This window comes from Lissotriton helveticus, chromosome 2_1 (genome assembly GCF_964261635.1).
Source record: "Lissotriton helveticus chromosome 2_1, aLisHel1.1, whole genome shotgun sequence".
In the NCBI taxonomy this organism is placed as follows: domain Eukaryota; kingdom Metazoa; phylum Chordata; class Amphibia; order Caudata; family Salamandridae; genus Lissotriton; species Lissotriton helveticus.
In genome coordinates, this window is record NC_136059.1 from 1,287,203,397 (window position 1) to 1,287,218,516 (window position 15,120).

The 15,120-nt window shown below is 41.4% G+C and overlaps 1 protein-coding gene across 1 annotated transcript in view; it reads right to left on the reverse strand.

Moving 5' to 3' along the window:
* GRID2 (glutamate ionotropic receptor delta type subunit 2) overlaps positions 1–15,120 on the reverse strand; it is a 2,545,914-nt gene that overhangs the window by 939,493 nt on the left and 1,591,301 nt on the right. Inside the window, exon 8 of the mRNA XM_078676229.1 lies at positions 11,013–11,132. Coding sequence (XP_078532355.1) covers positions 11,013–11,132 — 120 coding nt within the window. The remainder of the gene's footprint in view (positions 1–11,012; positions 11,133–15,120) is intronic.

The window sequence follows — 15,120 nt, forward strand, 5'->3', positions numbered from 1 at the left end:
CAATGATGGTCTGGTAGGATCTAGGCACACTTTCCTGCTAACAAAGATGGATCAGGTTCGACCCGGTCAATGATTTTACCTTTGGACTTAGCCTGTGAAATACAAGGTCGACATTCTCCAGAGGGGCAAGATTGCAGGCTGTATCCGTAGAAGTCCTCTCAGTGTCAGATAGGAATTGGACAAGGTCCCATTGACGCTGTTGGTTTTGGTGGAAAATACTCTGGTGCGAAAATTAAAATTTCATCTCCAGGGAAGCCCTCACATGAGCCTGGGCGATTAGCCTGGCTGGCGGACAATGGGACAGCTCCCTATGCTTGCGGCGGTCCCGCACATGCAATTATAACGCGCCCGCCACACTGGCGGGCGCATTCCGTATGTTGTGCATTGTGGCTAGGGGTGCTGTCAGCAGCACCAGCTGCAATCCAAAACAAGCATGTTGTGCATTTGTATGCACAACGTGACAGGCACCGCGCAGTGCCTGCCACCTTGTGCATGCAAACCCCCATATGGTACCCCCATGTGCACCCCCCTGGACATCCTGGGGGCCCGCAAAGGGCCCCCAATGTAAAAACCGCATGCCTTTCCATGGCAGAGTCTCCGCCATGGAACAGCATTTCTCCGCTATGATTCTAATATGGATGGCGGTGCCTTGAAATTGCTGCGCTTTTCCAAATGGCCGGCGGATTGCCTACAGCCGGAAAACTGGCGGACGGTGTTCCCGTCCGGCGGGGTCCCCACGCCATTGTGATGTGGTGGGGGGAGTTATGCGGGCAAAGACTTTTGGCGGGCAGATCGCCACCGCCATATGACCGGTGGCGATCCGCCCGCTATGATAATATACCCCTTAGTCTTTTCTTTTTTAGAGCGCAGAATTGTCCAGTGGGACAAAATTTTAAGCTGAAAGCAACGATGTGTTCCACAAGGCCTACTGAAACAGATTAGTTGCTGTGGATAATCTCCCAGTAGGAGGAACCTGTTTATTCAGCCCAACAAGGTAATGCCTTGGGTGGATTGGCTTGGGTGTGTTGTTGATCCTGGCACTCTGAGGGCTAGAGATTAAAAAACCTTCAAAGTCCCAACTATTTAGAGTTGTTAGTGTAAATACAGTTAGACACAGTAAAGCTACTCAAACCTCAGGAGCAGTACTTGGGCAGTCATGACTCACTCTTGCAGAGGCCACCAGCAGGTTTCAGTCCAAGTCCAGTTATTACTGGTCAGCTGGGCCCTCAAGAAAAAGGCATTTAGCAGCTTGTTGTGTCACTGTTGTCACAGCGCAGTCCATTTCTTTCTCCTGGGTACAAGTGGAAGTAGTCCCAGTTCTCCTTACAGTTCTCATATAGCAGGTGCATTCCTTCTTCTGGTCTTCCAAAGGGAAAGATAGTGGTCTAAGGAGGGTTCTTTTGGGTGGAAACGTTATGTTAGGCACCAGCTAGTGGGTGGGGGTGACTACTGGCTCCTCACTGACCAATGGGGTAAAATTCCCTGGGCCAACCCTATATACTTTTCCTGCAGCTCCTGTTTGCCCTACTTCAAACAGTCCCACAGTAAGCCTAATTTCCAAAATCCAAGTGGGGCAGCCCTTCTCCCTTTGTGGCAGTGTGCCCACCCAACATTGTGGTCAGGGTAATAAGCTATTTTCAGTTCTGTGGTCACTCAAAACCAGTTGAGGCTGTAGCTCTCCTTCCACTAGGCTTGTTGCCAACCTGACTAGGAGGACAATGGCTAATCCTCTCCAGGTGTCATCTGACATTAAATTGTGACAGAGCTAACCGCTATATGTATCAACAAACCATTTTGCATTTCCTAAATAGCGAATTGTAAGGAATCGCTATTTAGGAAATGCAAAACGGTATGTATGTACAAAATCGCTTTCCAAAAGCGATTCCTTAGCATTCCTTAATTTGAGATTAGCAAATTGTCAATCGCAAATTACCCCTTCATTTCCATGGGCCAGGAGGCCCATAGGAATGAAAGTGCAATTTGCAGTTAGCAATTTGCTGATCGCAAATTAGGGATGTTTCCAAGGGTGCAGGGGTGTCTCAAGAACACCCTGCTGCACCCCTGAAAAAGACATTTGGGGGCATATGGCGCACATACATGCCCTAAGGGCATGTATGGGCGTCATATGGCACCTTTGGTTTTTATCAAAAAAGATTTTTGATAAGAATTCGCAAATTACCACCAACTAGAAGTTGGTGGTAATTTGCTAATCCTTAATGGCATTTTTTGCATTTTATTTGTTTGATACATTGCATTTAAGGAATCGCAAAATTTGCAATTCCTTAAGTGCAATCGCAAAATAAGGATTAGCAAATTTTGCTATTCCTTATTTTGCATCAAACTAGTTTGATACATTCCATTTGTCTAATTAGCATTCGCAAAGGCCGAAATTCGCAGAATTTCGGCCTTTGCGAATGCTAAATAGCTTGATACATATAGCGGTACGTCTTTTGAAGTTAAGTTCCTGTGCCCACTCAAATTGGTCATCAACTGGTCTTCATGCCTAGAGAGGAAAATTACCTCCCAATACCCTGGTCAATGTCCCTGCTCTGGGAGAAGTTTTCACACCTCATTAAGGTCAGGCACTTGCTGGACAGCTGCAGGGGAGCTGATGTAAATTATTGTCCAGTAGCATCAAGCACAGGAAAGGTAACTTTCTATAAGTCACCTTTTCAAAGTAATAAGTAAAAAAAGACTTCATCACTGAACTGAGCTTTTAATAAATATTAAACATAGTGGTTGTGCTATTTTTCTTGCTTGTCCCCAACCCAAGATAGCAGAATAAATGTTTTAATCTGCACTATAATATTCATTATAAATCTACTGCGGGCTAGCTGATGTAAATTATCATCCAGGATCTTCAGGCAGAGGAAAGGTACCTTTTAACTTTCTGTAAGCTACTTTTCCTAAATATTTATTAAATTCCGGCTTCACCATTGAACTGGGTCTTAGTAAATATTAAAAACAGTGGTTGTACTATTTGTATTGCTTGTCCCACAACAAAGCTAGCAGATTTTTTTTTAATCTGTACTATAGCATTCTGTATAGAACAACCAGATCTTTCTGCAGTGAAAATAAATACTGGGGCTTTGTCACAGTAGGGACATGGTAATAGTAAACCTCTACTGGTCTCACTTTTAAATTCTATGCACCCTATGTTGCAGGCTACAAGGCCTATATAATGATGTCTTATTAATATTTAAAAGGGGAGCTTTCCCAGTGATAAAAGGTAATTTTGGCAGGTCGGACTGCAGGTTTAAACTGATGTTTTCCCAGTCACCCTAGTGGATGGCACAATATGTGCTACAGTCCAAAGGTGACATTTAACTTTCCATCCCATGGATGAAGTTACATCATATATTATGGCCTTTCAGGAAGGTTAAATATGTCAATCAGTGATTAGCCAATTTTTTTGGGGTTTAGTTTTAAGGGTCACAGCACATACACTGGCCACTGAACCGCAATGCCCCAGTGTGCAGAATCTAAAAACCAGCAACAAAATGGGATTGACCACACAAAAGAGCCATTTTCTCACAATTTAATATTCTCTTTTTACAATGAGCCATCCAGTACCGTTATATTCCAGGGATTAGAATGGCAATGTATGTCTTTATCGAGACCAAAAATATTTTGCTTTTTATTTTTTTTAATAGTATTTTCTGAGGGCAATGAATGTATCCGAATACCTTGGTAAAACTAAACAAGTATTGACAAAGCCAAAGGCCTACTGATTTAACTAATGCGTATTTTACTGTGTGTTCCACATTCTGATGTTTTCTCTCCTTAGAGCACCATCACAAAATGTCACAATACATTTTAGGATGAGGTTCTTGTGGTCTACAGTGATGTACATGAGCACGGTATGACTGGCCCATAGGGCAATCAGACACACAGAGTGTACTGTCAGATGGGCTGATAGGACAGGTCGGTATGGGGAGTTTTTTCGGCTGTTTGTGGCCATGTTTTTGGGTCTGCTGGGCCCATTTTTACTGTTGGTTTTCCTGCAATTAAAGCAAACATTTCCGAAAGCAGCTCAAATCCATACACGTTTTCATACTTTGCAACACCTTATACAGTATGTCTTTGAAAGATCAAAAACTGCCCCAATTTGGAAGCATGTACTGCTTTTTAAGCTATCAAATTCTCTAAGGGGGACACTTTGTTATTTCGGTTCCTGGGTTTATTTTTTGCCCCAGTCCGAACCTGTTGCAAGAACTGGGAAAAGTAAGTTACATCAATACTGCAGGATTGCAAATTACTTTTCGGGTAGTTTTTGGCTAGGTGTTTCAAACAACAAAATTCTCACGCATCTTGGCCTTACTACAAGCATTGAAATAATGTTGCATTTTTCACTTCTATATTCATAGATCCATTCCTTCTGCTATGTGCCAACATTTTAGTTTCTCGAAAAGAACACATAAATATACAATCCCAAATTCTGTTCATAATGTATAATTGCAAATTGCTGCTTTCTGCTTGGAAAATTCAGTATTTTGCATCACATGGTTTTTAAAAATATCTCACTAATCTTGACATGGCCCACCACAGCCGATAGCAGTAAGTAGTCAGACAGCATTGACTGCCACAGGTTCATGCCTCAATTGCTTGTGATTACTCACCCACACATCATCTTAGTCTTGACAGCCCCAGATGAGAGGTCATTAGTGTCGCAGCCCGTGCAGGTAAGAGCGAAGGGGCTAGGTGGGGACGATGTCGACAGACGACCATAAGGGAAAATTAATTATTTATTTAATTTTCCCTCGTGGTCGTCTCTTGAAACCCCCCCCCCCCACACACACACCCGGCTCCACCACTCTTACCTGCACGGGCCACGGCTGGATCACTACCATAACCTTTGCCAGTGCTGGCTCCGGGCTAGTCTAAAGCATTGGGGTGCAGGGGCTTCTGAGGGTGCAGGACCGAGGGGCATATTAGCAAGGACCTCGTTAAAATTATCGCCGTTATAGCGGCAGGAAACTGCAGGAAACTGCCGCTAAAATGGCGATAATGGGCTTGCTAATATGTGTTATAGAATTCCAATAGAAGCCCATGTTAGATGTGCAGGACATTTAAACTGGGCTTCTATTGGAATTCTATAACGCACATTAGCAAGACCATTATCGCCGTTTTAGCTGCAGTTTCCTGCCACTAAAACAGCGATAATTTTAACGCGGCTCTTGCTAATATGCCCCCTAGTTATTACTTTTCTATAAATTATTTCTGACATGCTCATGAGGAGTTGGTTACGACTCAAGCCCTCACAAAACAAATTCAAGTTAAACCTCACTGGTAAATGTTACAGCAGAGCTCAAGGGCGGATAAGCAATGCACTACATTTCTCACAGAGGTGGCAAACGCAGATATATTTCTTTTCAGCTTATAGGTGCTGACAGCTACAAGGACAAGCATAAGTCAATGTATAGGTCCATAAACATAGTATATTCGCTTTTGTACAACGCAGAGACGATGATCTCATTAAAATGTACTCTGATTCCCACCAACCAAGTCTTGCATTTACTGGTGTGTATTAAATATTGACTGGAAAGTGTAATCGTTGCAGTAACCAAGAGGAACTCCTGAAATGTAATCTAGCTAATCAAATCTGTGGTGCTAAAGTTTGAGAAAATATAAAACCTACACCACACATGACACATTTTTGCTGCAAAATAACACAATGTCTGTCAGGCGCAACTGCAAATACTCCCAGGCTCTAGATAAAATGGAAGAAAAACTCTGCAACGACAATCAGCGCGAACGAAGTTAAAGAACACTAGGAGAATTCTCACATTTCTAAAATGCATGCCATGTAAATTGGTAATTGTTAATTGTTAAAAAATATATATGTATTGTTAGTTTATCACTTACGTGTGGATCTGCAAAAGTTGCACAATGTGCGAAAAATCTAATTGCTCAAAATACATACTGACAGTGAACGAAAATGTTCAAACTGATTAAAAAAAAATCCTAATTAAAGGTAAGTTATTATTCTATTGACTTTATCGTGCAGTTTGTGAGGAGTCAATGTTTTCAAAATATATTTTCAAAGTTTGAGTTACGGAGTCTTGCAATTTCATGCTTAAGAATTCTACTTTATCTTTTAGTATAAATGAATAACTTCATATTTTCATACAATGTAAATGTTTATCATAAATAACAAACTATCAAATGAATTACTCTGTCGAGATAAGGCTAAGGTTTTATCTGTGAGTACCATTAAGTAATTTTTTTTTCTTTCAGGGCGCATTATTGTTCAGAGATGCTGCTCCTATTTTTATTTCCCATTTAAACTCATAGACGGTAAATATTCAAATTAAAAACTTGAACAAAGAAAGCATTCTCATCGCCATCATCATCATCATCATCATCATCATCATCATCACATGATTCTTAACACTCCTGGAGATGATCTATTTACATCTGCAGGTCACTGAGAAATAAAGTCAACTGCATTGGCTTGAAATCAGATTGCCGGCTTCTCGCAAAAATAAATGTAAAAGGGAGCGACATTTAAAAGTACAGACGAGAGAAATAGCTGGATCTGTAGTGCCTCTCTGATCTTGTCTGCATTGAATATGTCTATGTCGATACCCTACAAGCGGAAATGGGAGCACACACACCAATTTTGGGTGCACAATCCCTTGTAGTGCATGGGAACTCTGACCTTAGATAGAAGGGCAACCAAAGGAAATGATGGACGGAGCGTTGACAATACAAGCACTCACCCCCAGTCAACTGATCCGGGTTTAATCCATCACCGTTCTTTAGGCTACTCTGCCACCCCAGTTCAGACATGGCCATATGCAAATCAGTCTGACCCTGGATGCTTGATTCCGGTCCAGGAAAGACATGGCTTGGCAGTTCGGGCTGGACTGTTCCCATGAGGCACAGGGTCAGACTGATTTGCATATGGCCATGTCTGAACTGGGGTGGCAGAGTGGGCTAAAGAACGGTGATGGATTAAACCCAGATCAGTTGACTGGGGGTGAGTGCTTGTATTGTCAAAGCTCCGTCCATCATTTCCTTTGGTTTTTCTTAGATAGAAGGGCAGCAGTCCGCCGGGGATGTCCATGAAACCCTTCATGACCACTCTTTGTGCCCCCTCCTTCCATGGATACGAAGGTTCCAGTACCGGCTTGTTACAGACATGGTGAACACCTTTAACGGGTAGCTGATGAGAGGTAAATTGATTTGCCTGATTTCCATGAGGAACTTCCACTGCAAAAAAAAAATCCACTTCACAAATGCGCAAGCCAGTGATTTACTGGTCTTACAGAAGCATCCGCATGCCCTTCCTGTAACGCAAAACTGTATGGGAAGTGCAAAAAGGGCCAATAGTTTGTCTGTGGTTTTGTAAAATGCAGTGGCGTAGCGATAATTGAGGGGACCCCCCTGCCAGGTACGTGAAGGGGCCCCCTCCGGACTCTATTACGAGCTTCCAGGCCGAAGTGCAGTGCTGAGGGGGCCCCCTTGAGCTTGAGGGCCTCCCCGCACTGCGGGGGATGCGGGGGGCTGTGTTACGCCCCTGGTAAAATGGTCTTTCATGCTTTCATTTCAATTTAGATAGCCAGACCTAATGTGAGCAAATATTGAAGAAAGTCACTAACTTTACGGCCCTCAAATTGACAAATGATGTAAACTGGGGTAATCCCTGATCTCAGCACCATCCATGGAGTGGAGCAACACAGGAGAAATATTATTTTCCCTAAATTGGGACTGGGGGAATTATAATTCATAAAACGGAATTAGAAGCGTTACTCCCATCAGTACCAGAGGTAAAAACGTGTTATCCTAGAATGTGACAACTAAGGGCGCAGTGCTTACTCAAACACTTGTGAAATCTGTATTGGGGTGTAAATATGAAGACATTTGCTTAAACAAGTCTTTGACAGTGTATAGTGATCCTGGCTCATTAAAAGTCTGGTGGTGCATACCGTGATAAAAGCTCTTCCTCCGTAATGGTGAATGTATTTTTATGACAGCTCAGTGTTGAGCTGTTTTGACCACTCAGCAGATTATTATAATAATGGCTGTGATGCACAGAGAGATTTCTCCCTATAAGTCAAAAGCATTATTTGTTTACCTGGTCTGGATACAACATGCCTTACATGATGAGTTTAAACAACGAAAATTAATGCAAACAACCACCACTATGACAGTGTATTCTGTGATGTCTGGGCCAGCGAGTCAAATGGTTCTGATGGAAGTTAGCTTAGATTCCACTGCCAAAAACCTGGAAGAACAGGACGGCAGTCAGCTAACCTTTGAAGGCACTCTGGGTTCTGGGTTGAAGAGATGCAGATCCAGTCCTTCTCACTCCCAGGCAAGAGGGCAGCTGGTCAGCACAGTAAAGCAGGAGCCCAGCAGAGTAGCAGCCCAGAAGTGTGGCAGTCCCTGTAGCATCACAGCAGTCCTCCTGGAAGAGTATCAACAGGTCCAGAAGTGTACTGAAATGGTGGTGTCTGAAGTTCGGTACTTATGTTTGAGTTGGGGAGGCTTCTATGTCTTTAAAGTTCATAGAGTCCCTTCCTTTCCAGCCCTGGCTCCAGACTCACTACAGGTGGGTATGCAGACCTTTGGGTGGAGACAGGGCACAGTCTATTCATGTGTAAGTGTGAGGCTGTGTCCAGCTCCTCCCTCCCATCCTGTCCAGGATAGCCCATCAGATTGTGGATGGTCAATTAAGTCTCACCTAAGCGTCCTTTGTGTGGCTATCTAGAGGGAAGGCACCAAACGCAGCTGTCACCCACTCCAGACATGTAATCAGAGGCAGACAACAGGCACCAAATGTCTCAAGTAAGAAAATGCCAGCTTTCTAAATGTGGCATTTTCAGAATTACAATTCAAAACCCGACTTCATCTTAAGTTGAAATTTAAAATTATGATTCTAGAGACCCCAAACCTGGGGGTCTAATCTCTCCCAATTGGAAATTGCACTTATGAAATGTGATAAGGTTATCCCAATGTTATCCTATGGGATAGGCCTTACGGTAGTGTGAAACAAAATTAAGAATTTCTCACCACCAGATCATGTCCTACTTTTTAAATACACTGCACCCAGCCCTGGGGCTGTCCAGGGCTTACTTTAGGGGTGATTTATATGTAATTAAAAGGGAAGTTTTGACCTGGCAAGAGGGTCAAATTGCCAGGTCAATGTGGAAGTTTAAAATTGTCTACACAGGCTTTGTAGTGGCAGGCTTAAGACATGGTTAGAGGACTACATAAGTGGGTGGCGCAAACTGTTCTGAACTGGGGTGGCGAAGTTAGCTAAAGAACAATTATGGATTCAACCCAGATCTGTGACTGGCGTGAATGTCTGAAAAGTTTCAGTGCTCCATCCATCATCTCCTTGTGTTTGCTTTGTTCGCCCTAAGTTGGCAGGGTATTCCCAGATGTGGGTCCCTTGCTCACTTTGCTACTGGATTGGAGCTAGCCTGGCTGATGAGGGATGTTACCCTGAAACCGGTCCCAGGATGCTTGCTTCCGGTCCTGGGAAGACCTGGCTTCGCAGTTTGGACTGGGTCTAGACTGATTTGCATATGGCTGAGTCTGAACTGGGATGGCGAAGTGAGCTAAAGAACAATGATGGAGTCAACTCGGGTCTGTGACTGGGGGTAAGTGTCTAGTACGTTTCAGTGCTCTGTCCATCACCTACTTGTGTTTACTATCTATGCTGCAAGCCCACTGATATTATTTAATTCACAGGTCCTGGGCACTTGTGGTGTACCTTACTAGAGGCTAATAATAATTAATAATTAAATATGCCAATTGTGGATAAGCCAATGTTGCTCTGTTTTAAGCAGAGAGCACAGTCACTTTAGCTCTGGTTAGCAGTGGTATTGGGCCCAGAGTCATAAAGCGAGCAAAAACAGGAGGTCTGACAGGACAAAAGTCAGGGTGAACCATACCAAGAAGGCCAGTTCTAACAGTTATTTACCCAGGGTTCCCAAAGGAACTCATCATGAGACTGCAAAGGCTGCAAAACCAGGCTGCTAGAATTTGCTTAATCATTCGCAAAAGTGTCTAAACCAAACCAGCCATGAAACATCATTTCTGCCTCCTATTGAATGCAAGATTATGTTTTCAGTAAGATTACTGGTAAAAAGGCCCAAAATACTGGCACATTTTTCGTCCTGATTATTCAACAGCCAGGCACCTTCAATCATCGACTGATTACACAATGATAAATCAAATGCTTTAAGCTAAGAGACAGATCCTGAGATGTCCGGTCCGTCAGCTATGGAACTAAGTGGATCCAAACCTGAGAACCAAATCAAAACAATTGCACATAAGAAAACTTATGAAGAGAAAACTTTTCATACTGACATAGAAATATGTTTTTGTAAGAAGCAATGAAGCTCCACCTTCATTATCAGTCTCGAAAGACCCTACTTTGTACTCAAAGCTGACACTTCCTTTCTAGACTTACGCTCTGCATGAAGGAAGGCAGCACTATAAAATACCCTCTCATCAATAACTAAAACAAATAAAAATGTGAATAGATATTTTACTATGCACACATTTGCGTTACATTCTCTGTGATACATTAGGTGTTTTGCACTCAAGACTTGTTTTTGCTTCGCAATATAAACATTTATGACTAGGTAGGTTGCATTTTAATCTCTTTCGCTGTATAACATGTAACATAACTTGTTCATATATTACATTCAGCTTGGTCGCAGTAATTCCAATAAACTAACCAAAACAGCTCGTTTTGCCTTATTAACGTAAACAGCATCTTGAATTGTGTAACCTCATTACTAATCCAATCTGTATTCCTAAACATATAAACAACCAACTACTCTACTTATTGGGCAGAGTCTGTGTATGCCAACCTTGTCTTTACGTCCACACTACATCATGTTCTTCACGAGAAACAGGATCGCATCCTTACTCATTTCAGACCTTGAGGCTAGGTTTTAAGGAATACTATTTTGAGTTTATTAAAATAAGTTTCAGTGTTTTAAGTCGCCTGGAATTTATAACGTCAATAGAGTTGATCATTTTCCACTCACCTTTCGCATGCCTCTTCCAAGATCTTCACCATAGTTTGTTCCCAGAATTTCAAAAAATATGTTTGGATTTCCTCCGTTTTCCCCAAACTCCAGTGTGCCGGTCAATCCAGTTACCACACCCTATCGAAAGAAGATACTATAAATGTTTTGAAAGAAAACAATGCAATATTGATCTAGAAATAGTACAGGTATTTAAGTGATCCTGAGACACTTTTAATGTGCATTTAAAACACTTGACATGAGTTATCACTATAATAAGCGGGAAATAATTTTCCAAAACAGAATGCAACACAGAAACCTTTTGTAAATGTGATGTATTAGATGTGTCTTAGTATGATATTATTGCCAACTTAATTTAGTAAATATTCATTTTACAAAATGATTTTTTTTAAACATGCACACTATTCCCGTCAGTAAATAGAAAACTTCTAAGACCACAATTTAAATATCTTCCCTAGAAATTAAGTTATCTCAAAGATCAATTTTACCTGGGACATTTTGGGGAGGTACATGAAGATTTTTTCCTGGTCACAAGTGGACTTCTCCACAATTGAAGGATCTTTTGTGTAATCACAAAATAGTGCTTCCATCACAAAAGCAAAAAAATAAATGACATGCAATTGACTAAACCTATCCAGTATTTGATTAGCTTACACTCTTTAATGTACGCACCCCTAATCTGGGAGTTCAATTCGATTCAATAAGCTTTACTCGGTTGAAACAAGCAACCATAAAAGCACAATACATAATCAAAATACATGAAATGTACAATTGATAAAAGAGTCAATATCCATGATAAAATAACAACAAATAACTAATTTGATTAAAACATCATACACTACATCAGTTCTCTTAGTGTAAGCAATAGACTCCTTGTAGCTTTTCAGTAATGGCACCACATCAGTTCTCCCAATGTAAACAATAGACTCATAGCAGCATTACATGGTTTTTAGGTGACAAGTTCCACAACACATGGGCTTCAGAAAGTGCAAAGTGTAAAGTGCAAGATGCTTAACTAGTGGGATCATCCCCAACCATAAGAGAGATGGTAAATTACATTAGAACAACATACTCTTCCTAGCATTAATTGAGCTTAAAATAAATATTGCAGTATAAAAACAAATCCTAGGTTCTCTTAGCGTAAAAAGTAAGGTCATAGCAGCATTAGTGGTTTTGGCATCATACTTTTAAAACAATGGTTTAAGATAAGCAATTCTAAAAGACAGATACAAATCGCATAAAAGTAAAAAGTGCAGGGTGCTCTGCTTTGTATTCCGTCACAAGGGCATGGGGAGACAGGGCGCTGTTTCATCGTGGGGAACGCTACTAAATAGTGCACAAGGCCTAACCTCATTCTAGTTAAAACATAGCAAGAAGGTCTCGTGACAAGTGAAAGGTACGTTTGGAAGCCCTCCGTATCTATATGCAGATGGTAAAGCTGATACGTGGCTTGCTTTCCTACTATTTCCAGCCTGCGTTTGTTCTTATAGCGCAGGAAGGTACTCTTTAACTCCTTTTTTGACAAAACAGATACTTCATTTTGATTTTCCAAAATTGTACGATCGAATATAACCCCAAAAGAATTAGCTAAATATTTAAGCCTGGAGATCTTTAGGCAATTATCCAATCGCAGGCAGTCATTAATAATGGACTTGGTAAGAATAGTCTCCTCCTTTAACCATATGGATCTCCATAACAGAAGGGGTCAAAGAGCTATCAAATCCGTCAGATAGTTAAGACATACTTCACAGTGAATGAGTTTGGAGTATGCTGAAACCGGGAGACATAACAGCTTGTTTTAAAAATAATTCTCTTCTCTTTGTAAATCACAGCAAGGTTGGAGTCCCCAAAGCCCAGCCCCATAAAGTGCAACTGATGTGCATCTTGCTTTATAAATATTAACCATGTCTCTAATGCGACGGTTCCCCAGATTAGAAGCAAATTTAAAAACACCATATATACTTTTACTCATTTTGGCCTGAACGTGAGTCAATTCGTGGTTCCATTTCCCGTCAGATGAAAAGGAAATGCCTAAATAGCAAAAATTATCCACGTTTTGCACTTTATTGCCTTCAATAAAAAAAGATTTTAAACTCTTGTAATTCGGACTGCATACCATTGTAAATGTTTTAGCCTTATTATTCATCAGCTTCCTCTTACTGATAAAAACCAGAAACCCATCAATTAACCTCTGAAGGCCTACCAGTGTTCCAGATAAGAGCACAGCGTCATCCGCATTAAGCAGGACTGAGACTTCCTTGCCTTCCACTAATGGGAAATCCGCCTGCATCAATTTAAGGGCTGCGTCAACTTCATTAATAAATAGTGTAAAAAGCAACGGGGATAGAACGCAACCTTGGCGGATACCACGTTTTACGTTAAAATTAGAGCTGCATTCGCCCAACTGGTCATACCGTACTTTGGTCGATAGTTTTTCGTACAGCCTGGCTAAAAAGTAAACAATAGGTTTGGGGGCGCCAAGATTAAAAAAGCCTGGCCATAAGATAGCGTGATCCACTAAATCAAAAGTGCTGCTTAAAACAACAAAACATTAAAAGAGTCGTCCCTGTTTGGCACGTGTGTACTTTCCGACTAAGAGCTCCAGGTTAATACACTGTTCTAACGTGCCTAACCCATTTCTAAAACCATATTATGCATGAACCAGAATACCATTGTCCATGAAACACTCCTCCAATCTTACCAATAAAACTCTACTCATGATTTTTACTGAGGAGTCAAGCAAGGAAATGGGCCGATAGTTTTTGGCTTTAGATTTGTCACCCTTTTTATAAATAGGAATAATAACAGATTCCCCCCAAGTGGAAGGGCAACCCTTGGTTACTGCGGCATTAAAAACTCTTTTTAATATCGGTCCCCATAGTTCTGGTACTGATTTATATTCATCAATAGGAACACCATCTGTACCTGGTACTTTTCCCCCTTTGCTGCTTCCTATGCCTATCATGAACTCGTCCAAGGTAATATCTAACGGGATAATGGACGATTTGTGTAAGTTTGTTGGGTCCATAATAGATAAATGCCTTGGGTTACAAATACTGGTAAAGTGAGCCACCCATTCCTCAGAGCTGACATGACATAAAAGTTCTGGGAGGGATTCGTTTTTAATAATTTAGAGTTCATCGTATCCCAAAACAGTTGATTGTTGGATGCATATGCCGCTAGTGCAAGATTATACCACGCCTCCTGTTGAAGCGCCCTCTTCCTGTGTTTTAGGTTAAAATTGTATTCCGCTCTTAAATCATGAACTAATGCATAATCCCTTGGTTTATGAGCAAGTGCTTTTTTTAGCTGATTCAAAGAAACGGTCCATGAATGGTTGAACCATCCTCTGGCCTGTGCTTGTTTCCTAGATGGCGGCGCGGTAAATAATTTCGAGATTGAATCATTGATTGTACTCAAATTGGTCAAGATCTTATCTGGTTTGGTCTCAGCCAATAAACTAACTTCAATTTCGTTACCGCAGGCCTGTACAATTTTTTTTGTCATTTCACAGGAGTTGGTGCCCTTCCATTTAATTCTAGTGCCGTTTGGACGGCACGGAGCAATGTTATTGATGACCGTACATAGCTTGACAGTTTTGTTGCCCCATACATGCATTCTCATAATAATGCAATTATGATCACTCATCATCAAGTCAACTATCCACGGGGTTGAACATAGGTTCACAATATTTGCAGAGATAATTACATGGTCAATAATACTATGTGCTGTTCTTCCTTTAAAGGTTGGGATCTCCTGCCTGCTCCTATCCTTTGCACACTGCATAATGTCTAGATCAAGTTCTGCCAGAACAGCATTTAGGGTGTCACCATAGGAAGTGTGTGGGAAATGTAGGTAGTCATCACCTTCATCAGTTTGAAACCCACAAACTTTAGTCGTAGACAGAGGGCAGGTAGGGGTATTAAAATCACCGAGCGAAACAATATTCAAATTAGTAATATCCACAATAGCCAATTTATCTAGTTCCTGTTTCAGCTCCGTAACTACACTATGACGGGTGGAACCAAATATATTATTATAAAATGAATCAGTAGGACATCCTAACCATCCCTATGATGTAGCCAAAGTAACTGCGAGTGATGCCCTA